This window comes from Mixophyes fleayi, chromosome 1 (assembly GCF_038048845.1).
Source record: "Mixophyes fleayi isolate aMixFle1 chromosome 1, aMixFle1.hap1, whole genome shotgun sequence".
NCBI classification, from domain to species: domain Eukaryota; kingdom Metazoa; phylum Chordata; class Amphibia; order Anura; family Limnodynastidae; genus Mixophyes; species Mixophyes fleayi.
In genome coordinates, this window is record NC_134402.1 from 93,336,106 (window position 1) to 93,357,728 (window position 21,623).

General features: G+C 39.0%; 1 protein-coding gene across 2 annotated transcripts in view; it reads left to right on the top strand.

The window, feature by feature from the left end:
- The window catches only part of FSTL5 (follistatin like 5), a 497,380-nt gene that overhangs the window by 30,090 nt on the left and 445,667 nt on the right, over positions 1 to 21,623 (top strand). For both annotated transcript variants that reach the window (XM_075198057.1, XM_075198064.1), the window contains exon 2: positions 20,529 to 20,657. In XM_075198057.1, coding sequence (XP_075054158.1) covers positions 20,529 to 20,657 — 129 coding nt within the window. The remainder of the gene's footprint in view (positions 1 to 20,528; positions 20,658 to 21,623) is intronic.

Sequence of the window (21,623 nt, forward strand, 5' to 3'; positions counted from 1 at the left end):
ACTAGTCTATCTCAGTCTGTGTGTGTATGTTAGGGAATTTAGACTGTAAGCTCCAATGGGACAGGGACTGCTGTGAATGATTTTGGTTTTTAATTATTTTAGAACATTTTGACTTTGCTACCCACTTCACCTCTAAAATTGAGTTCATACATCATAACATCTCCCATTAGTCTATTCTGGCCCCACCCTGTACCTACCCACCTTGTCACCCTCCAATCCTCCTCTGTGTATGGTAGCTTCACTCCCAACTGCCACCTTAACTCTCTAGCCCTCCCACATTCTCTTCCTTCATTCCGGTATTTGCGGATGAAGTTCAAAACTCTTCTCTCCTTCTCACCCCTCTCCATTTGCCCCTTTGAAACTATCTCTCCCTCTCTCTTGAGGCCTGCTCCCAACTTGCCCACATCCTCATCCTATCCCTCTCCTCTAGTACTTCCCCCTCCTCTTTCAAACATGCTCTCATCTTCCCCTCCTCAAAAAACTGTCCCTTAACCCGGCCTTAATCATTAATTATTTCCCTATCTTACTCATTCGTGTTGCTTCCAAACTTGAACTTGAACAAGTTGTTTACAACCATTTCACCTCCTCTCTCTCATCTCAACCACTCCTTGACCCACTCCAGTAGAGAAATCGCTCCCCTACCTGTCCCTCATGTCTGCTGCCTAGGGATACCACCTATGGAACGATCTCCCAACCCTATCAGACTAGCCTATACTCTCCAAGGCTTCAAGCATGCTCTTAAAACTAACTACTTCTCCTAATGGTTTTGCCTTGGCTATCCACTCTACTGCCCCACTCGATGCCAACCTGTTTGTGTCTTTCCATTCCTTTTTGGATGCAATTTCTCAGGAGCAGGGATCTCTCTCCTCACATTCTCCTTCTACTATTGCATCCCCCTCTGTACTTCTTGGCCTGCTTCCATAGTCCTGTTTTTTTGAGCTCAGGCCAGCTTCACATAGGACTTACCATCACTCTCACTCACTGTTCCATAACTAACTTGATCTCTTTTGCCAAGTATAATTTGTTAACAGTAGATGTTTGGTCTTTATATTATTTTGTTTTTTATATATTATGTGATGTGTTATAGATCATTGCTGTCTCTGTATTTTATACTAATGTAAATTTCATGTACGGCACTGCGGACCTTTTGTAGCAACAATAAAATAATAAAAATAAAAAAATAATAATAATAGCATGTCATATTGTTCACTTTATTAGTGTGATACTGCTTGCTGGCCAAGCTATACCATCCATCACTTTTTCTATAGGAGAACTTTAAGAAGACCATCATATTAATTATTATGTTTATTACTGCTGCTTTGTCTTTTTATCATTTTGCATTTATAAAAATCTGTGAGAAAGTTGAACATTTTTCACAGTTAATAACACAATTTCTAACAAACAAGATTTTGTGTAAGGCCAAAAACTGATTGAATAAACATCATATCTGTAGCAAGTTGCTCCATAGAACTCACTGGAAAAAAACAGAAAACTATCACCCAACAATTAGCTGAGATATTTTTTATATTGAGGCACTAACTACACTGTTAACTGAGAAGAATATGTGGGATAGTTCTGGTGTTTTTTATGATTTTTATTTTTTTTATATATATGGGCCCTGCAACCCAGGGGGCCCGTCGGAGGCAGCACAAAAAAAAAACCTGAAAAAAAAAAAAAGAAGAAAATACTTACCTTGCGGTCAGCTGGCGATCCGGCTCCCTCCCTCGTCTCCTCCACCGTCGCGCTCCGCAATGGATGTCGGGCGGGAGTAATGGCGTCACACCCGACATGCACTGCGAGCGCCGCACGGAGGAGGAAACCAGGGAGGGAGCCGGATCGCCAGCTGACAGCAAGGTAAGTATTTTCTTCTTTTTTTTTTTTCAGGATTTTTTTATTTTTATGCTGCCTCCGACGGGCCCCCCTAGGCTGCAGGGCCGCTGGGCACCTGCCCATTGTGCCCAATGGGAAAGACAACCCTGGCAGCACCGCTGGCACCTACCTGACAATGCACTAATCTATCACTGGTGATTGGGATGATAAACAGTGTTAACTCTGTACCAAAAATAGTGTCTAATGCTGAGGTCAGAAAGTTCAATCATGGTATCAGTATACCATATAGAATTCCTTCGCCTGAAAAAAAATTCTACATTCCTTTTTGTAAACTCATATTTGTACCCCAGCCATTGTTGTGTCAGGGACGGATTCTCCCATATCGTTCATGGAAAACTGTAGCTCTCTTGGTGGCCTCACTAACAAGTGCCCTTCTACAGTAGGTGTTCTAGGTAAATCCTCTCTATTTACTTAGAGTGGACCTGACAGTTCTCTGTGGAATATTAAACATATTTGAACTCTTAATATATAATATTCACCTGACTGGTGTTTTCAATACATTTTTTGCAAAGTTGCTTTCAATGTTTGTAAATGCAATAACTGTGACACCTCTCAGAGATAGGTGTATTTACTTTGAAATCAATGTAAACACTTGGGGGTATATTTACTAAGCTGCGGGTTTGAAAAACTGGAGATGTTGCCTATAGCAACCAATTATATTCTAGCTGTCATTTTGTAGAATTTACTAACTAAATGATAGCTAGAATCTGATTGAATTCTAAACAATCAGTTTGTAATACCCTCCAAATCACAGGTATATTACTACATGCACTCACTCAGAGAACTACATTTCCCAGACTACCTCTGTTAATTGCAAATTGCATCAGCCAACCTGCAAACAGGCTGCACACTGGATCCCCAGACTGCACTAGAAGCATACAGAGACAGTTAGACACTGCGACAAGTTGAAACAGCCCGCAAAAAATGGGCATCTTGGTTCCAGATTGTACTAGAAGGCTTCAGGAGATTATTGGTTAGAAAGAGGAGAGGCCAAAAATGGACTGTTGAAAGTTAGTGGGTTGTGGTTGCTGACTGTGAGCTATGCTGTGTGATTGCTCACTGGTATAATAGAGAATCTTCCCACAAAGAGCCACTGAATTATTTTGCTTAACTTTTGTCCTGAGGGTTGTTTGCAGCCAAAGTATGTAAAAGCAAGGTGTAAAAGCCAGCCCAGAAGGAAGCATCTTTGTAGTTCAGGAAAAGACCTAGCTTGCCACTACCCATGAGATGCAGCAGAACTCATATGAAGACAGATAAGTTTATGGTTTATTTTGCATTGCTATATTCAAGTTATTAAAGTGAAACATGAGCCTGTGTTAATAAAACCTCTGACCAGTACTGTAATATTGTTATTGAGAGGAGTTATAGTGCTGTCTGAAGGAAGAGTTTAATCCAGCCAAATTTACTGTATTTAAAGTTTATCTGCAAGCTGATACAGTGTGCAAGGGACATAGAGCAAATTCATTTGTCATAAGAGTTTGTCTGTATTGCATCAGAAGTTTGGTTCTATTGTGAAACTGTATAAAATAGTTGCTGAGGAGAGAATTTCAAGTTGTTTGATTCGATTCCTGATTTCATCTTGTACAAGTGAAAAGCTTTGTGTGTCCATCTGTAACTTCACTTTGATTACAATTTTCCCCTGTGGGTTCTGTCTATTGTAAAGTGACCCTAATCTAGAGTCGTTTCTGCTAAAGCATCTAACCTGAACAAGATGGACTAATTCTGGTTGCATCTCTACTCATTTTGTGTGATAAGTGTTTAAGTGTTATACAGTTTCACTAAGTCTATCGTGATTTAATTTAATGGTCTAATTAACTCTTCAGCAATTGGTTGTCTCTTAAAAGTATTTTTCCACTGAAACTCATTTCACTGAAGCACAGTGCTTAAGTTTAAAGTGAGATATATTTATTCAGTGACCCATATGTTTTAGTAGTTTATGTTTGCACACCACTGATATTATTGAAATAAGATTACCAAATTGTTATTTATTTTGTGACATGTTGAATAACCTTGCATATTGAAGATCTTGTGGTATTACACTACTGCCACTTATCTGCTGTGGTGGCAAAACATTACGCCACAATTAAGCAGTAAAACCACATGAGTTTATGCAGTTTAACCCTGTGTCCCTAGTTTCATTCCAACAAATACTGGAGGGACCTTTGCCTCTCTACCATACCACCAGGCCTTTAGAATCCTACACTATTACTTTGGTGCCAACCATCATCTCCCTTACAGTTTGACTATGTGATCTCTGAAAACAAATGTATCCACAAGGATTTATTTAGGTGTGTCTTGGGGTCAAAAGTTTTGTATATAGTTTTTATCTGATATTTATCTCTAATCACTTTAAAAAAAATACATTACATTTTTGTGTCGATTTTAGTTACAATGTCTGAATAAATAACTTTAGATTCTATCATGTAAGAAAATAAAATGTGAACATTTGCCAAAGGGGAAGTTACTTTATACTTGCACTCAGATCCAAACGATTGTTCCTGAAAGTGCACAGTTATTGAATGACTATACCAAGAGTGGACATCATTTATGTGCAGAAATTTAGGAGTAAAAATGCAAATTATGGTTTATAACATCGCAAACATCAGTATTCAGTGAATTCATTAATGTTATCAATGTTCCACTTGTGGCTTGACAGTTTAATGTTTCCAAAGAATGCCATAATAGTTGTCTTGTTTCCCTCAACTTTGAGTATATTACGTTGACTGTGATTTATTGTGAAATTGTGTTAGGTTTGGTTGCCTGCTAGATGATTGACTTGTTGTGAGATCATTTATCAATACTCTGTTGGTAATAACTCATTTGTTTCTTAACCTCCAAAGATTAAATCATTATGTAGAACTTGTTCCCATTAAGATAACTGCAAGCTTTATCCTGCCTCCATTCAGCGCTTTCATCCCTTTTGAACAGCCAACCCAAAAGCTCATGGATTTCTTACTCTTTCAAATATAATAACCTCCCATAAATATTCAAGACTAGACCATAAAAACGTCTGGGTCAAACTTCCCCTTCTGTCTCATTCAGTTTGCCAAATTGTTATATACTCAGTGACACAGTATTGTAATGTTATTTCCTGTGCCACTATATAATGATGTTTTAAACATTTACTTCCTGAAAAAGTCCAGTTTTACTATATACTATTTTATCATCCTTATGCATGATGTTTGTACGTACTGATTTGCTTACTGTACTTTTATGTTTTGTTTTATAAATTCCCAGTTTTTATTACATAGAAACATAGAATCATAAAATTTGACGGCAGTTAAGAACCGCTTGGCTCATCTAGTCTGCCCATTGTTTTACTAACCTATGGTAACCTTTAAAACTTATTTGATCCCTTATTCTTTATAAGGATATTCTTATGTCTATCCCAAGCATGTTTAAACTGCTCTTTTGTATTAGCCTCTTCCACATCTGATAGGAGGCCATTCCACTTAACCACTACCCTTTCTGTGAACTAGTTTTTTCCTCAAATTTCCTCTGAACCTACTTCCCTCCAGTTTAAATGCATGTCCTCGTGTTCTAATACTTCTCTTCCTTTGAAGAATGTTTCCCTCGTGTACCTTGTTCAAACCCTTGATATATTTGAAAGTTTATATCATGTCCCCCCTTTCCCTTCTCTGCTCTCTACTATACATATTAAGTTATTTTAGTCTTTCCTAGTAAGTTTTGTGCTGTAGGCCATGCACCATTTTAGTTGCCGTCTTTGTACAGTTTCTAATGTATTTATATCCTTCTGAAGATATGGAATCCAGAATTGAACACAGTATTCTAGATGAATCCGTACCAATGACCTATACAGTGGTATTACTACTTCTTTCTTTCTGCTACTGATTCCTCTCCCTATGCATTCAAGGATCTGACTTGTCTTCTTCATTGCTTTGTTGTATTGCTTACCTGCCTTTAAGTCACCTGAAATAGTGACTCCTAGATCCCTTATCTTCTCAGTAGTTTCCATTAGAGTGCCATTAGTACTATATTTAGCCTTTGTGTTTTTGAGACCAAAGTGCATGATTTTGCATTTTGTTGGCATTAAACTGTAATTGCCACTCTCTTGACCATTCCTCTAGTCTACCTAGATCATCAATCATTTGTTTTACCCCTCCTGGTATGTCTACCCTGTTGCATATCTTTGTGTCATCTGCAAAAGGCCATACTTTCCCTTCAATACCATTTGCAATGTCTTCAGTAAAGATATTAAAAAGCACTGGTCCAAGTACAGATCCTTGTGGTACTCCACTGGTAACCTTTCACTCCTGTGAATGTACTCCATTTACTATAACTCTCTGTTCTCTACCCTGCAACCAAGATCTTATCCATTCCACCATCTTTGAATCCAATCCCAAGCTTTCAATTTTATTTAACAGTCTACAAAGCCTTGCAAAAATCTAGATAAGCTATATCTACAGCCCCTCCTTGATCTATTACCTTAGTCATCCAGTCAAAATAGTCAATTAGATTTGTTTGACATGATCTTCCCCCAATAAATCCATGCTGTTTGTGATCCTGTAAGTTACTGGATTTGAGATATTCCACAACTCTTAGTTTTAAGAGTGTTTCCATCAATTTTCCTACCACTGATGTAAGGCTCACTGGTCTGTAGTTGCTTGCCTCTTTCTTGCTTCCACTTTTGTGTAGTGGGACTATATTTGCTCTTTTTCAGTTCTATGGAATTACTCCTGTACCTAGGGACTGATTGAATAATCAGTCCCCTTTTAGCTCTTTTAGCATCCTTGGATGTATCCCATCTGGCCCCATTGATCTATCCACTTACAGTTTTGAGAGCTCTGTTAGGACCTTCTCCTCTGTAAATGTATTTGTAGCTACCTCATTTTTATGAGTATACTTGCAACTTAAAGGCAGAAAAAGGAGCGCAAATAGCTGCAGATATAATGACAAACAAAGGAGAGAAAAACATAGATCAAAAGTGGCAATGTTTACAATGAACTGACTGCATCTTTTTGACCTATCCAGCACATCATAGTAACAGGAACCACCGCCGATAGAAGCTGCACAAACATCGTCGGAAACATACAGGAGACGTGTGCGCTGTTAAGCTCCGGAAGAACAACCTGGACACATCACCTCCTGGCCTCACAGAGACATCGGTAGGGTAAGCGGTAGTGAGGTTGAGGGAGAGGTTTACTGGACACACTCGCTGGACTGCTCACAATTGCAAAGAAGTGTAAACATTGCCACTTTTGATATATGTTTTCTCTCCTTTGTTTGTCATTATATCCGCAGCTATTTGCGCTCTTTTTTCTGCCTTTATCTTTGCCATCTAATATAGGAGCTGCAGTGCTATTGGAGAGAGCACTTATCTTTAACATTTTAAACTTGCAACTTAACAGTGATCCCTTCCCCGCTCTTTCTGTAGTGAACACTGAGCAAAAACAATTATTAAAATGATCTGCTATTACCTTGTCCCCCTCAACAAGACCCTCACTCTCTGTCTTTAGTCTTATTATTCCTCCTTTTGTTTTTCTTCTTTCACTTATATACTGAAAAAAAGTTTTGCCCCCTTTCGCTACTGACTGGGCCATATTCTCTTCAGCTTGTGCCTTTGCACATCTGATTACCTTCTTAGCCTCCTTCTGTCTAGCAAGATACACCTTGTTGTCTTCATAATCCTGTGTCTGCTTATATTTCCTAAAGGCCACACTGGCTTCCTTATCCTTGTACTTTTCTTAACCCTTTTGATACAAAGGTCTGTTGCCTTAAGTATTGCACTTTTTCATTTTTACCACCTCTCCTGCACTCCTTTTAAGTTCTTCCACTCTGCCAAAGAGTCACTTACACATTTTCCCATCTCTTCAAAGTCAGCCTTGCTAAAATCTAACACCTTTGTTTTTGTGTTGTATGAGTCGGTGTCAGGTTTGAGCACGAAGGACGATCAAGATCCTGCTGTCTCAGCTGATATTGGCTAGACTTCCCCAGAGGCGCGGAGTCTAACAGAGTGGAAGGTATTCACCAGGGATCCCCGCAAGGAGATGTGGGCTTCAGCTCCTTCCACCCTGCAGGTTGTGTACCTCTAGGGAAGTTCCCAGTGGACAGATTAGAGAAGTGGTTTGGCGGCGTTCAGAGAAATACAGTTCTAATAGCAGATGATGATCATAGCAATTACTAGTAAGGAATGGAACCTGTATGCAAAGTTCAATGGAGTAGAGAGTATGCAGTATAGGATGAACTACGGCTATGCCACTGGGAAGTGGAATGGGTCAGTGAAGGTCAACGGTACATGCCGAATAGATAGTGGACATTGATCACAGCAAATGCCACTAAGGAGTGGAACATGTATGCCAAGTTCAAAGGAATGCAAAGTAGGCGGCAGACGATGAACCACAGTTGTTATCACTGGGGAATGGAAGCGATCAGCGGAGGTCAGCGGTGCCTGCAGAATAGATAGCAGGCGTTGATCACAGCAAATACCACTAAGGAGTGGAACATCTATTTAGCGTTGAATGGAGTACAGGGTATACAGCAGACGGTGATCCACAGCTATTACCACAGGATAGGGAATGGATCAGCGGAGGTCAGCGGAGGTCAGTGGTGCATGCAGAGTAGGTAACGGGCGTTGATCACAGCGATTGCCACTAATGAGTGGAACAGGTGAGCAGAGATCAGCGGTATGCATGTATGCAGCAGACGGTGAACCACAGCTATTGCCACAGGGATGTTGAATGGATCAGCAGAGGTCAGCGGTGCATGCAGAGTAAGTAGCAGGCGTTGATCACAGCGATTGCCACTAACGAGGGGAACAGGTGAGCAGAGATCAGCGGAATCCATTTATGCAGCAGACGGTGAGCCACAGCTATTACCACAGGGATGTGAAACGGATCAGCGGAGGTCTGCGGTACGTACAGAGTAGGTAGCGGGCGTTGATCACAGCGATTACCACTAATGAGTGGAAGAGGTGAGTAGATACAGATCAGGTGTAGACTCAAAGAACCATCAGTGAAAAGGTGAAGGGAGGAGCCTTATAAAGGAAAACTGACCAATAGCTAGACAGGCCAAGCACAGGTGCAAACTGCTGCTGACAGCCTGCACAATGAGAAGAATTAATGTGAGGGCAAGCGTACTGATGCTCGGGTGGAGATACCTGGAGACCGGTGTGTGACAGTCGGTCTCTGTCTTTATACTAAACCATACTGCTTGATGGTCCCTGGATCCTAGGTTTTCACCACATTTACATCATATATTCTGTTACCATTTGTAAGAATTAGTCTAATATTGAGTCTTTGCGAGTGGCCTCCCTCAACATTTGCTTGAGGGATGCTCCTTGCAAGGAATTCAGAATGTCCCTACTTCTAGTGAAACTTGCAGAAGACTCCTCCCAGTTTACATCAGGTAGATTAAAGTCTCCCATAATTATTACCTCTCCTTTTAAAGCCATTTTATTGATATCCTGCAGTAAGTTCCTGTCCAGTTCTTCTTCCTGACCTGGTGGTGTATGGATCACCCCGAAGAATACGAAGAATAGCCTTGCCCCTGTTTTTATGGTGACCCAAAGGGCATCATTTTTTCCTTAATACTTTGTATTAAAGTAGTTTTAATGCTTTTTTTCACATACATTGCTACCTCTCCTCTGATTCTTCCCACTCTGTCCTTCCTAAATAAAGTATATCCAGGTATAGCTATGGCACAGTCATGATTTTCATTGCACCATGACTCTGTAATAGCCATAATATCCAGATCATCCCTTGTCATTAAAGCAATTAGTTCTAGAATTTTATTTGCTAAGCTTCTAGCATTAGCACACATAGCTCTAAGAATTTTGTGTGTGCATCTTCTGTTCCTATCTTCTATGTTTATCTCCCTCTCTCTATGTTTATTTTGTTTTGCTCTGCATTGTCTTCTGTTGCTGTGGATATGTTTTCTGTACTATTAGCCTGCAGAATTGATACCTCTTGGTAGAGGGAGCAGATTGTTTTACTTCTGTTTAGTTCACTGCCCCCCTCTGCTAGTTTAAATAGTTCCTGATGAAGCTTTTCAAACTGCTCACTTAGTAATCTGGTTCCCCTTGAAGATGGGTGCAGGCGATCACTTTGGTATAGTTCCCTATCTTGCCAGATGGCATGACTGTGGTCTATTCTCTCCTTATAACACCACACATTGAAGTTTCTGATGCAGTGAGTTCTGTCTTCACCTCTATGCACTGGTAATACTGCTGAAAAAGTTACAGTGGTTGCCACCTGTTTTAGAGCAGCCCCAAACTTTCTGAATTCATCTTTTACTGCCATGATTTCAGCATTAGTCAGGTTGCTTTCACAATTCTTAATATGTGTTTTTTATCCCTTGGAGCTATGGCTCCACATAAGCACCTTACTTGTTTCTCTACATCAGTAGCTTTTCCCAGATGTATGCCTCTTATAATGGAATCCCCCAAGAGAAGTGTAGTTCTTTTTGGAGATTTTATTTTCCTGTTCCTATAGCTAGAAGTCCCCACATCCTCATGTTGTGTATTTCCTATATTATTTTTACGTTCCAGCCCTGCAAGAGCAGCATATGAGTTTTTGAGTGGCACAGTTTGTGGGATGTTTCTGTGTCCCTCTGGATATTTCCCCCTTTCAGAGCTTACAGTAGTCCAGGCAGAATGTCTTCTGGGGACCCTCTGAGGCAGTGGTGGACTCAAGGATACAGATATCCTACACACCTCAGCTTGCAGTTTGGCTATTTCCTCCCACAACAAAGAAAATTGGCTACAGATCGGAGAGTAATTGAGTTTCCAGAATGCTTCCCGCAAAACAAATGCATTACACCCATTGCACTGCAGTAGTCCAAACATTGTATCATTGTATTATTAACTAATTATGTTAGCTTCAATTATTGTTGTTGGATAAGTTCACACCCAGATGTATTTGAGTGTCTGGTACTGGTCAAGTTTGAAAATTTACATTTGACCAAATCAGTATGCTAGCATTTGATTATTTTTGAAATACCTGTTAGTATTACATATATGAATAAATGTATATGAGTAAATTGAAATTATTACATTCCAAAGATTTTTCTTTTCCACTTTACCCACTGTCTGTATTATTATAGTATATATTACTATATTATTATGTAGTGTGACAGCAATCTTTCACTTTTTGTACTTCTCTATTGAGAGCAAAGGGTATTCTGTTAAAGAGACTTGTCAGTGTGCCAGCAGTTTTCTACAAGAATCATTTTTAAGCCCTTATTTAAAATTTCATACTGAACAGATGCCAAGTAATAAGCTCTGGGCTGCAAGATATTTTGAACAATAAACTGTAACTACTTTAAAAAAATTACAATACAAATTAAAATAAAGTAAGTTGTATTTCCTTAATATTGCTTCTCTTTAGTGTTCATGCTTTGTTTTCTAAAGCAGTGGGTAAAATGCAAGAAAATGGTGCATGGATGAAGTTCAAGGGATTTTCAATAAGATTAATAAATAATAGTCTGGAGGAGCTCTTGAGTTTCAACATTTATATGTATCTTCCCAAATAAATTAAACTACAGTATGATGGAAAACTCTTGCCAGTTGCCTTATATGAAATAGGTACTAGAAACATTTATATATATATAGAAATAGGAAACATTTGAGATCTTGAAATGGTTGCTGTGCAGTTTAGTGGAAACTTTTTTGTTCTGTGGCCTCAGTTATTTATTACACAATGTGTCTACAATATGTGGTTACAGTGTCCAACATTGCTGACAGGAAGTCTGTTGTGTTTAGGAAAAAATATTTTGCATGATCTCAGCAAAATTTTATTTTTCCAAAAGCTCCTGTAGCTTTTACACATTTTATATATTTGTGATTGTAACCTTATTAGTAGCTAGTAGAGATGCTCGGGCTCGGTTTTCTGAAAACCGAACCTACCCGAACTTAGGGGATCCGAGTAGGCTCGCAAGCCGGCTCAGTACTTTTGCGCGTCCTTGGATCTGAATGGATGCAAAACGTCATTGATGTGTTGTCGAATCTCACAGGTTTTGGATTCCATAAGTACCTCCCTCCCCAGGAGATCCAGCGCCATTGCTCACGCAGAAACAGGGGTAGCGGTGTTATTGTCACTCTCCAGTCTCCATGCCATTGCTCAGTGCCATTGCTCATGCAGAAACAGGAGGGATAGCAGTGTTCTTATCACTTGACAAAAATTGACTGGAAATGACTGAAAATTAATGTTATTGAGGTTAATAATTATGTAGGAACAAAAAAGAGCCAAATTATGTGATTTTAGCAAAAAAATAGAGATTTTAGAAAAAAATATTGATCAAAGCCAAAACCAAAACAAAAACATGTGAGGGCGGTTTTGCCAAAAACCAAAACCAAAACACAAAATTAATCCAGATCCAAAACCAAAACCAAAACACAGGGGTCAGTGAACATCTCTAGTAGCTTGTTTTAGGCTCAGCAGGCCTATAAGGCTTCTACATTGTACTTGCGATGAATTAAATGTGATGGTTGAGCAGACATATATAAATATATAAAACATATACGTTATATGCGTGTGAAAACAACAATATAATGTGTGCTAAAAAATAATACTAACCATATCTTTCTTTTTAAGCATATTTAGTTATAAGTGAAAACAATATTTGTAGTTGCAAGTTAATTATAAATTCCCTCTGCAGAGAAGACAGGAGTCATTTTATATCCTAGTAATCAGTTTTGAGGAATTATCTCCAAATATGCCTTAGTCTACAAAACTGTATGAACACATTGTAGTACAACTTCTATTTCCTCTGGGCTGGCATGTCCAACTAAGACATGTGTAAATGTAAGGATTGGGGTTATTTAGAGGTGGACACATTTGTGTTCCAAACATAAGAAAAGACACAAGTTAAAAGAAGTGTGCTTATGTTTATATATTGAGTTGGATTCTCAAAAACAGTAGTATTTGTGCCTTGCCTTGACACCTAACAAAAGCGAGACATGTACCCGCGAAAAATACATCCCCTAAAAGGTGTTTCTATAGATGCATCAATGTCTAATTATGGCACAGTTACATGAACACACCCTTACTCTGCTTATACTTAACCACCCCTGTACTCATTCCAATTCTGCTTCTCCAGACGCAAGGTGATATATTTTACATATGTCCAAAATTTACATATGTCCAACTCTAAATGAGCCTCATTATATGTAAGCAATAAATCATTCCTGTATGTTTCACTGTGCATTGAGTAGATGACACTAGATAGATAACTATTAGAGAACAGAACTATAAACTTGATATTTAAATGTGCAACAACCCGCTATTCTCATTACTTCATAATAAAAGTAACCATTCTGTGCAAGGCAACTACCATCATTTTAAACCATGGAAGCTCATTATAGTCATGTCACATGCTAATGTACAGAATGAGGGGACTTTTGTTTAAAAATACCTCAGCAATCTATGGGATCTAACTACATAGCACAGAGTGTAAGTTAAACCTTTAATTGGTTCCTGTACCACATGCAGCTTTATACAATTAGTCTACACCAAAATAGTTTACACCATATACTTTATTATGTCTAAAAATGGTGTTCTGCGTACAGTATTGAAAGGTTATTATATTACAATGAAAGTTACAGAACAGATAAACATAGTAATTTAGCTGATGGATGGAAAGTGTTCTGAACAGGAGTATACAACAAATAATATCACAATAAGGTTGGTGTTCAGATATCATAGTGGATTTTTAAACTGAAACATATTTTCGTTTCATCTTCTGTCAATAAAATAATGTGATTATGGGTACATCTTATTACTCTTAAATTTGGTATGCAAGACTCATTTTATTAGGACAGAATAACAATCATGCTACTTGAAAAGACATCTCTCCTATGCCAAGCAGCACTGGTATAAAACATAGTTATTAAAAAGCACTTTATAATATTGGTATATTTCTTTCCTGTTTTATTTACAATGGTTTAGGATGCCATACTGCTAAAGTGAGTGAAAATCATTACTACCTGTAGACCTGGTTTTAAAGGGTCACTAAGATTAGAGTGCAAGATAAGCAACAAATGCATCTTTCAAAAAGATAGATGAGGAAGTGTTCATACCATGAAAGGAGTTCAGTTTTTGCACATTGCATATAACCTTATTGACCTACTGCTCATGTTTTCAGATATTTTAAACTCAAAAGGGTATCTTTCTATAGGATTACTAACAGCCATAAGTGTCTGTTCATCATTTTTTATAGATTTAAGGCTTATTCCAATTTATCAAAGCCCTCAGGCTGGTGGAGACTAATGCAGGCTATCGCCGATGGTAGCCACCCCTGGGGATATGGGGAAGCCTATTTATCATGGGAAAGCCTATTTATCCTATAGCTAACTAAGCATTGCTGAGCTGCCCCGGTGACCGTTTGTTGATAAATTGTGCAACAGGAAATCTTCAATATTGTAGGGTCTTAATAAATAAAGCTCAAGTCTCTAATACTGAATAAAAAACTATCAGCTGTAATTGAACCTTTTTTTCTAAAATATGTTTAGATTTGATATCTCGCTGGAACCAATTTATACTATACATATTAACCAGTGTTATTAGTAATTTCTTATACAAGTAATATACGTATATTTTATCTGTATAAACAGAGAGTATTATTGTCATGTCATGCAATCCATGAGTTCTCATGCAGAGGTGTAGTGTGAAGTCATGACGCCCAGAAGAAGCACCTGCTAAGGCTTCCTCTCCCCAGCACTGAAGTGTCCCAGGAAGGGGGCTTGGCCAGTATTTGAAGGCAAATTAAAGTGGAAAAACAAAGAATAGCTACCGACGTGAATATTAATGGTTAGACTCTGCTCTTGTTGTACCTGTAAGTGATTCTCACTGTCATGAATGTGGAGTGGCGGTAGAATTGTAGAGAATAAGGAGGAATAAAGGTGGCAGGGAGTTGGGAGGAGGTGAGTAACATGGAAGGTAGAAACACATGGATGGAAAGAACATTGAGGACTATGAGAGAAAAGAGCAAGGGAGAGGGGAAGAAAGAGAGTGAAATAGCAATAGGTTAGGAAACAAAATTAGGAGGGTTAAAGGACGGGGCTGTTGATGGACTGTGTTGTTCTTTCCAAACTATTATTGCAGCTTTCACAACCTGCTATTTTTAGTGTTCTGGAATGTTGGGACATGTTTGGAAAATGCATGAAATATGGAAAGCTGAGCAATTAGTGAACACAGATCATGCATTATAGTATACATACATCCAACCTTCATAAGAACCGCACATTACCATTCATTTCAAGAATGAAAAAACAGCCCCAAAGCAACCTTGGCATGCCCACATCACTCATCCCAAAATGCTCCCAAATGCCCCTCACCTACACTTCCAATATTCCACCACATGCCACTCAGACCTTCCAAGTGCTCAAGAAAAGCCTAACATACCGTCAAAATGCACCCAAATGCACTCAGACACCCATGTGTACTGCAAATCTTCCCCACATATTGTCAGAGCTCCCCTATGTGCCATCTGGATCTCCCCGCACATGACCATCTCCCCCATATTCTAATCAGAACTGTGTGATCTCCATTAATCCCAAGTTATGCTCTCAAATGCATAGCCCTGCCATCATTTAAACTATAAAAAATATTGCAAATGGAGAACTTAATTGTGTTCTTTTCTGCTCCAGAAAAACTACTTGCTCATCAGACCTCCCCCACATGTTCATTAGACCTCCTGCAGGTGCCACTGGCCTTCTGGGAAAAGTCTATTGCCAATCCATCCCCTCCCGCTGCTAATGCCCAGGTGCTCTGCCCACTTTAAGCCCCCGTTCTGATGTCAAAACTTTAGTGTTCAGTAGGAAAAACCGTGTATTAGAAGGAATAATACACATGCCAATTGCAAACAGTAGTTTAGTATCTCTTTAAAACATGTTCCTTTATCTGGCATCACATCAATACTTCCTATTACTAGGTCTTGTTTCCGTGAATATGACAGGGATCTGGAAACCTCTGTCTCCATAGAGATATTGAAGCTCCTGTTCCCACTGGTCAGTGCACAAGGGAGAAACTGGGGTCGGTTTACATAAAAGGCAGCATCGAGTAGGAGAAGTGGAGCTGCTTGTTTACTTATGTAGTATTGAAGGATATTCTTGAGGTTTTCAAAACTTGTTGTCTCCCAAAAGACCACCAGTCTGGATAGTAGGACAGTTAATGGAATCTCCATGCAGAAAAGAAACATGTCTGAATCAGTGTTTAAAATCACTGGTAAAATAATTTAGACTCATCATCTTTGAACATGGTGCTTGTGGACATTGAAAAATGTCAGTTGTTTTTGTCCTTCTAGTTATTGTTCATAGTATTCCAGATTCTCCAACCCTATTGTGAATGCAGATTGCCTATCATTTTATGGACCTTGTTTTTTTTTGCCAAACATGGAGCTTCATAGTCCGAGATTTGTAATAAATGTGGCTACTAAATCAAAATTTCAATCTCAACTCATAGTAGAGATGGGAAAACTGATTAATGTGATCCTGAAATTTAAATGAAGTTTTGCAATTCATGACTTGTGTTGCTGAATAATTTAATCACCCAGGAGAATCAGGCCAATTACAAAGCTTTTAACATAAAGAAACCAATGAATACGGATCAACAAATGTCACATTTCTATAGTCTTATAAATGGCGCTAACAGCTCCCTTGGCACTTATTGTTCCAGGATTGATCTGGGGAATGATTCTATTTGTGATTGTGACTTATGATATGAACTGTGACTTATCAGTGACTGGCCTCTGACTACTCTAATCATCGTCTTCACATCTGCACTGTGCACAGATGCTGAATTTGCATCCTGCTTACTTAGCCTTACAATGACTCATAATCTATTGGAGTCAAATAGATTTGTGTAAGTTATTCCTTTCTACAAATTGTATCTTTAACCCCCTTTTTATATCATTCAGTACTAAATCCAATACCCATTTGTACTGCAATTTTAATTATCCATATAGGTCAGAGATGTTCTTACTCCAGTCCTCAAGAGCTACCAACAGGTCATGTTTTCAGAAAACAGTTTGGGCCCATCTGGTATAGGTGTTCAAATATCCAGAAAACATTTCCCTTGCTTAAGTGGTATATTGCTTACAATGCATTGTAACTAGTTCAAAAACCTAAGATATGTCCACCACACATTAGCACCATTATCTAGGTAAGCATAAAATTATCCAGGCAATACATTAGCATCCAAACTTGTATTTTCTTTTACACACATATCAGTCTGTTCCATCTAATTGAAGGCCTTGTTGTATTGGTAAGCCATAATGCCATTGTGCTACTTAATAGCTTGGTAATGTAGACATACTTTACCACGGAACTCTGCTCTTAAACTCTAGCCTCTCAACTCCCCCCCTTTACATGTGGTCGTAGGCATTGGGCAAAGTGGTATATGGTGTATTTCCCAATTTCATAATTGTAAATGTTGATGGGTATGCCCTATGATGACAATGATATGTCTGTTCTTTTTTTTTTAACTGACTATGGATACCAAATCATTTTAGAATCCCCTTTAGTCAACATCCTAAATGGGCTATAATACCTTTACTTTACAGCAATACTAAACCACGTGTGTTATATTTTATTGTGTTTTTTCAATTACTTGCACCCCATTATTATGTATATCCTACCGACTGTCTTTTGCTTGAACCCAAATGTATTTGTATGTATTTTGTCTATTACAGCTATACCTGTGCCATTGTACTATTGCATATATTCTATGTTTGTTTGCATATAAATGCATTGTTAAATTTTACTTAACTTAATGCTGGTCCACCTTGTAAATGAGCTTACTCAGTGGTGCCTGGATAAATAAAATAATTCACTTATTGATTGATTGGTACAGTTCTCTATGAACATTTTGAAATGTGGACATGCCACATTATCTCACCATCACTCGACTAATCAGATATACAATGATACAATAAAATGGGATATTTCTGTGGAATGACCTGGAAATTAGTTGTCATTTACTAAGTACAACTTAAGCTCAACAGAATGCAGTTCTTATTGTGGAAATCGGTTGGTGTTATTGTTGTTGCTTGGAGTCAGTGGAGCTAGCTATTACATACTACTAAGTAATCTTTCTATTGGAGCTTTACTAGTAAGCATGTGCACTTCTCCCTTGTAACGCACAATACTGAAGTCCAGCAGAAAGATTGGTTACTCTAGAATGCTCAATGAGCTTGAACTGAGTGCTGAGCTCTACAGTAATGCAGTTAAAGAATAAGCAGATGCATTTGTATCTATTTCTTCATTTTAACCTACACAGTTCACTAAATTGTTTAATAAAAAATTAGCCTTAAATGAGCAATGTCATATGCATCGTCAAATCCTTATGTTTTCTTAATGTGCGAATGAGCAACTGTAGTGATTACAGGCAGGGCCAGCAGAAGCCCTTTCACCCCCCAGAGTGTCACCACCCCTTGGGCATTGTTCTGTCCACCCCTCCTCCTTCTTATCTAAACAGGAGTGAGATGGGGGCAGCATTCTCTGCTTCTCAGACTGGGAGTGCGGTGCTTGGCTTTGACATCCTTTATGTTGGTGGCCAGTGCTCCTTCTGGAGGTGTCGTGGGGCATTAAGAACACAGGATGAGTGTCCCTCATTCAGTGTTTTAGGTACCTCCAGCCATTGGGGCCCTAGACAATCATGCCAGTTATACAAAAAAAAAGAGACTTAGAAGTGTTTTGTAGACTGCATTACAATATAATATAACTACAAATTCAGCAGTTGGGCAGTTTCTACTACATATTTCAAGTAGTGGCACACGTGCAGTAAATGTTGTGCAATAGGCATATGTATATCTTTCTTATAGTCAGACTTGTTCAGGCCTTTGGTTTTTATCCGTCCATAATAGGTTGCAATTTATCACATTCACTTCATGAATTGCCTCCCTCATAGTTCTCATAAACATTAAGTAAATTATACATTTATACCTACAAAGGAATCTTCTCTGAGAATTATATAGTTACCCAATGTATTGTGATGATAATGTACTGTGATGATAATATATTATGATGATAATGTGATATAAAGTACTGTATGACTATACCTGATACATGCCAAGTGAGACAATGCTGAATGACAAAAAAAGAGACAGATCTATACAGGGAATTATACAGTTTTATTACATTAGCACTGAGGATACTTTCCACCATAGTTTCTATAACAAGACAGGAGTTTTTCTTCATGTCTAAGGAGCTGATGCAGGCCCTATCCCCGCAGTCTCCTCAGCCTGGTAGTGTGTTGTTTGGCTGTGACATCATAGCCAAGAATCACACTCCCAGCATTAGCACTGATATGGAGAAGCAGCAACCAGCAGCTACACACGTAAGAATTTTGCTGACTGCTTCTCCTTCATGTGAGCGGCCGTTGCTCTGTATGGTGGCACCGGAGGAGCATTAAAATCACTGGATACGTGGCATTATGTCACTCATTTAATGTTTTATGCGCCCCCTAACCATTGGCGCTCTAGGCAACCTAGGTTCACCTAATGGTAGCACTAACCCTGTCCGACATGTTATTGACTACTTTGTCATTGTGATAGAAACACTAAACACAGAGATACAGAAATGCACTGTATTAGCTGAGGCAAACACATGGAAACTAGTTACTGACCACCAGTTCTTCAACTTATACCCTCCTCCCATGGACTCATGCTTCCTCTCTCAACTTCTCCCTCCCCCTCCAGAACACAAAGTAGAAACTCTACTTGCCCTGGCCATAGTCAGCTTCCTCATGAGTGTCATATTAAATCCCTCCCATACAATCTGTGCAGGGCTGGCACGTGAGGGGTGGGACTTAGCAGGTACTGCCTTTGAATACTGGCATACCTCTGCCTCCCATAAGGCATCAGCTCTCTGGTTTTTACTTTGATAGCCAAATTCCACATTCTGGTGCAATTTCTGTATATTTTTCAATTATTAAAATCGCATTTCATTTCAAACTCATTTCCTGTAGTTAGATTAATCAATGAGACCAGTTTAAACCTCTACGATGCACTTCAAGTGAGAAGCACATTTCTAGATGAATTCAAGCATGGTAATAAAAAGTTTCACAACAACAGCAACAAAAAAAAACATTCCCTTCATTCTCATAATAATCTTAGGCCATATACAAGGCTAACCTGAGCTGGATTTTGCAAGAAAAACTGAAATGTTTATTTAAAGAAATAACTTTAGAGGTAAGGGATTGGGCAATCATGTGACATTTACACTTTTGCACAGTGTATTTCTGAAGTATTTTCTGCATATCTGTACATTGAGGAGTATTTTTAATTTGTGGGTGCTGAGTATAGAGAGGAGGTTTGCATGTAGATGTGCATTAGGTAAACCGTTGAGGCACACCATGGTGAAGGCAATATATTCACTTTTAATGTTGATGGAGCTGGTTTAGTCACATAGACCAATAAAAAGGCTACTCGTGCAGCATTTCTGAGGTGTATTCCACAGTTTTAGAAGCCTAGGTAAATGACTAACATAATCTACATTTGTGAATGATTCCCAACAGTTTATCATAAAAAACTTATAATGACCTGCACATTGCAACTTCTACAATATATGAAATAAAATGACCCTGGCTATTTTATAGCTATTAAGTCTTATTGTGAATGTTATAATGGTATAATCTTACTGTGTTTGCTGTTAGATTAATTGGCTTTTTTTTATCTTTTATCAGAGCAAGATGTCACGTTGGCACACAACTATTCTGTGTTTGGGTTGGTTTATCTTGCTAGTTCAAGGGAGGCCATCAAAGGAAGAGCTTGGTGTTAAGTCCTTTTCACCATTTATAAGACTACGGCACAAGGTAACAAATATATCTCTGTACATATAGCTGTGGTATTCAGTAAGTTGTTAAATGTTATTGTTTTGTGACTAGAGATGGATGAATTGATTCAACTGAATCACCACTTGCAAATTCACTATCAAATCCATAGTGACTTGCCCAACATTTGGCTTTATAAATAACACCTTCTGCAGAATTGGGCTAGCCCATTTTCATTAAACAATTAGCTGTGACCAGCAACTGTGTATCACAGGAACAATGCTGTTCTATCGTTATTTCCAATGGGGGCTCCAGTATCTTTCCTTCCATAGTTGTTAGTGGTGGTGGTGGTAGCTCACAGGCACTGTTTAAAGTAATGTAGAAAACAAATGTAAAAAAAATGGGCATTATGCCCATTTGCACAAATACTTAACCAGCCCCAGCACTAGAAAGTCTAAACAAGTATCACTGACATAGGAAGACTACAAGCATATGGTCACCCTGCTTTAGGGAAATGAAGCACCAGGCTGTTCAGTGCAGGGCTGATGCAAAAAATCATTGTCCATCTAAGAGCAGAGCCCGGATTGAGAACTCTTGGGGCCCTAGGCAAGACATCAGTTTGGGCGCCCCCCTTCCTTCACACACACAGTGGCCCCTCACTCACACACACACAGTGGCCCCTCACACATACACACACATAATACACGCACGCAGTGGCCCCTCACACACACACAGTGGCCCCTCACACATACACACACACATAATACACGCACGCAGTGGCCCCTCACACACACACAAACACACAGAAACACACACAATACATGGATGCAGTGGCCCCTCTCACACACACACAAACACACACACATAATACACAAACGCAGTGGCCCCTCACACACACACACACACACACATAATACATGCACGCAGTGGCCCCTCACACACACATAATACACGCATGCAGTGACCCCTCACACACACACACACACACACACACACAATACACGCACG